Raw genomic sequence first — 1,721 nt, 5'->3', positions numbered from 1 at the left:
GACTTGATCAGGAAAAAGATTCGGACATACGCAGGTGTTCTGCAGGAGGCCGAATCATACATATATAGAGGTAGCTGTCTTTTATTCACTTACAAAAACGGAAGAGTCGACCAAGGGCGCCGAGAAGAAACCATCTTCTCAGCAAGACTCGGTCGGCAAATAGAAGGAAGGAGGTAACAAAAGAGAGGAATTCTGGGTGGCTGATTGCCAACATACCAAGTCCAAAAAAGCTAAGATGTACAAACCACAGTACGAATACAACAAAGGCTGTTATTCAATCTTGATGGAAATCAAGGACAAATTCGAGTTCGAAAAGCCCCAGCCTTTGAGGGGATCTGCCCACTACAGAAACAAAAACAAGTATTGTCATTACCACAAGGATATAGGGCATGACACGAATGAACGCAATAATCTGAAAAGGTTTTTGGATAAGCAGGGCGAGAAGGGCATGCTAAAATCGTACGTTCTGAAGTCAAGATTCACCTACTCTCGTACGGACAACAAGTCTGAGAAGAAGAAGGAAAAGAAAAACGATGATGAAGATGGGAATAGCACAAACTCAAGGTTTGTGGCCATCATCTCAGGCGGCATTGCTGCAGGCGGCCTAACCATGAAAGGAATTAAACAGGATATCCGACAATCCGCAAAGCTCATGCATGCGGAGAATGTCAAGGTGGAGCCATTCCTAGAGGTGACTGTTTGCGAGGCAAACCGAGGCAAAATTAGAACTCCCCATTATGATCCAATGGTATTCATTTTGAAGGTGGCCAATTTGAAGGTTAGACGAGTGCTAATAGACACCGGCAGCTCATCCGACATAATCAGCTTAGCTTATCTGAAAATTTTGAAGTTTTCAGAAGATGCGTTAAAGGATATCTCCCATTCACTGGTTGGGTTTGGTGAGAGCATTATCCACTCAGTAGGCCGGATAGATTTGCCAGTCCGGTTTGGGTCAAAGAGAGAAGGAAGGGACATGGTCTTCCGCTTCTTAGTTGTCAAAGAGCTTACAGGCTATAATATCATCATCAGTCGTCCGACCTTGAACTCAGCGAAGGCTGTAACTGTCCCTCATTTAATGCTAATGAAGTTCGAGTGGTCGGATGGGAAGATAAGCTTCATTTAAGGAGACCAGGTGATGGCAAAGGGTTGTTATTAGCTGGCCATGAAGCCAACTTCACTCGAACACAAACGGGCGTCCGAGAAAAACTCTGAAGAAGGGTCACTCCAAGCATATCAGGCTGGCAAGAAGCAAAACTCGGTCAAGAAAGAGTAGGCATAGAAATTAATGACCGTCGGTTGACTAGAAGAACTAAGGCCTCAGCCGACCAACGATCATACGGACATAGTGCTGGACCCAGACCAGCCTGATCGGACGGTCAAGGCTGGCGCTATGGCCATGAATATGCTTGGAGATGACTTAGTGAATTTGTTGAAAGAATTCAGAGATGAAGTAGTCTTGGTCAAAAAGCCGAATAGAATTGGCAAATGTGTGTGAATTACACTGATCTCAACAAGGCATGTCTTAAGGATAACTTCCCTTTGCCAAAAATCGACCAACTGGTCGATTCAGTGGCTAGGCATGCCCTGATGAGCTTTATGGACGCATACTTTGGTTTCCATCAAATCCCCTTGTGGGATGAAGATCAAGAGAAAATGACATTTGTGACCGAGCAAGGGTTGTACTATTACAAAGTCATGCCATCGGCCTGAAGAATGCCCCG

The 1,721-nt window shown here is 44.9% G+C and overlaps 1 protein-coding gene across 1 annotated transcript; it reads left to right on the top strand.

Moving 5' to 3' along the window:
- The first annotated feature begins 235 nt into the window (after positions 1–235).
- Positions 236–1,123, top strand: LOC110694328. The gene has a single exon (XM_021871503.1). The coding sequence runs from the start codon at positions 236–238 to the stop codon at positions 1,121–1,123; it is 888 nt and encodes a 295-aa protein (XP_021727195.1).
- The last annotated feature ends 598 nt before the right edge of the window (positions 1,124–1,721 follow it).

Source organism: Chenopodium quinoa, unplaced genomic scaffold (assembly GCF_001683475.1).
Source record: "Chenopodium quinoa cultivar QQ74 unplaced genomic scaffold, ASM168347v1, whole genome shotgun sequence".
Lineage (NCBI taxonomy): Eukaryota > Viridiplantae > Streptophyta > Magnoliopsida > Caryophyllales > Amaranthaceae > Chenopodium > Chenopodium quinoa.
Note: the sequence above shows the minus strand (reverse complement) of the source record. Positions and strands in the feature narration are given on the sequence as shown.

Bases quoted from the DNA above. Each gene is read 5' to 3' on its own strand.
- LOC110694328 (XM_021871503.1), top strand. From the start codon at position 236: ATGTACAAACCACAGTACGAATACAACAAAGGCTGTTATTCAATCTTG.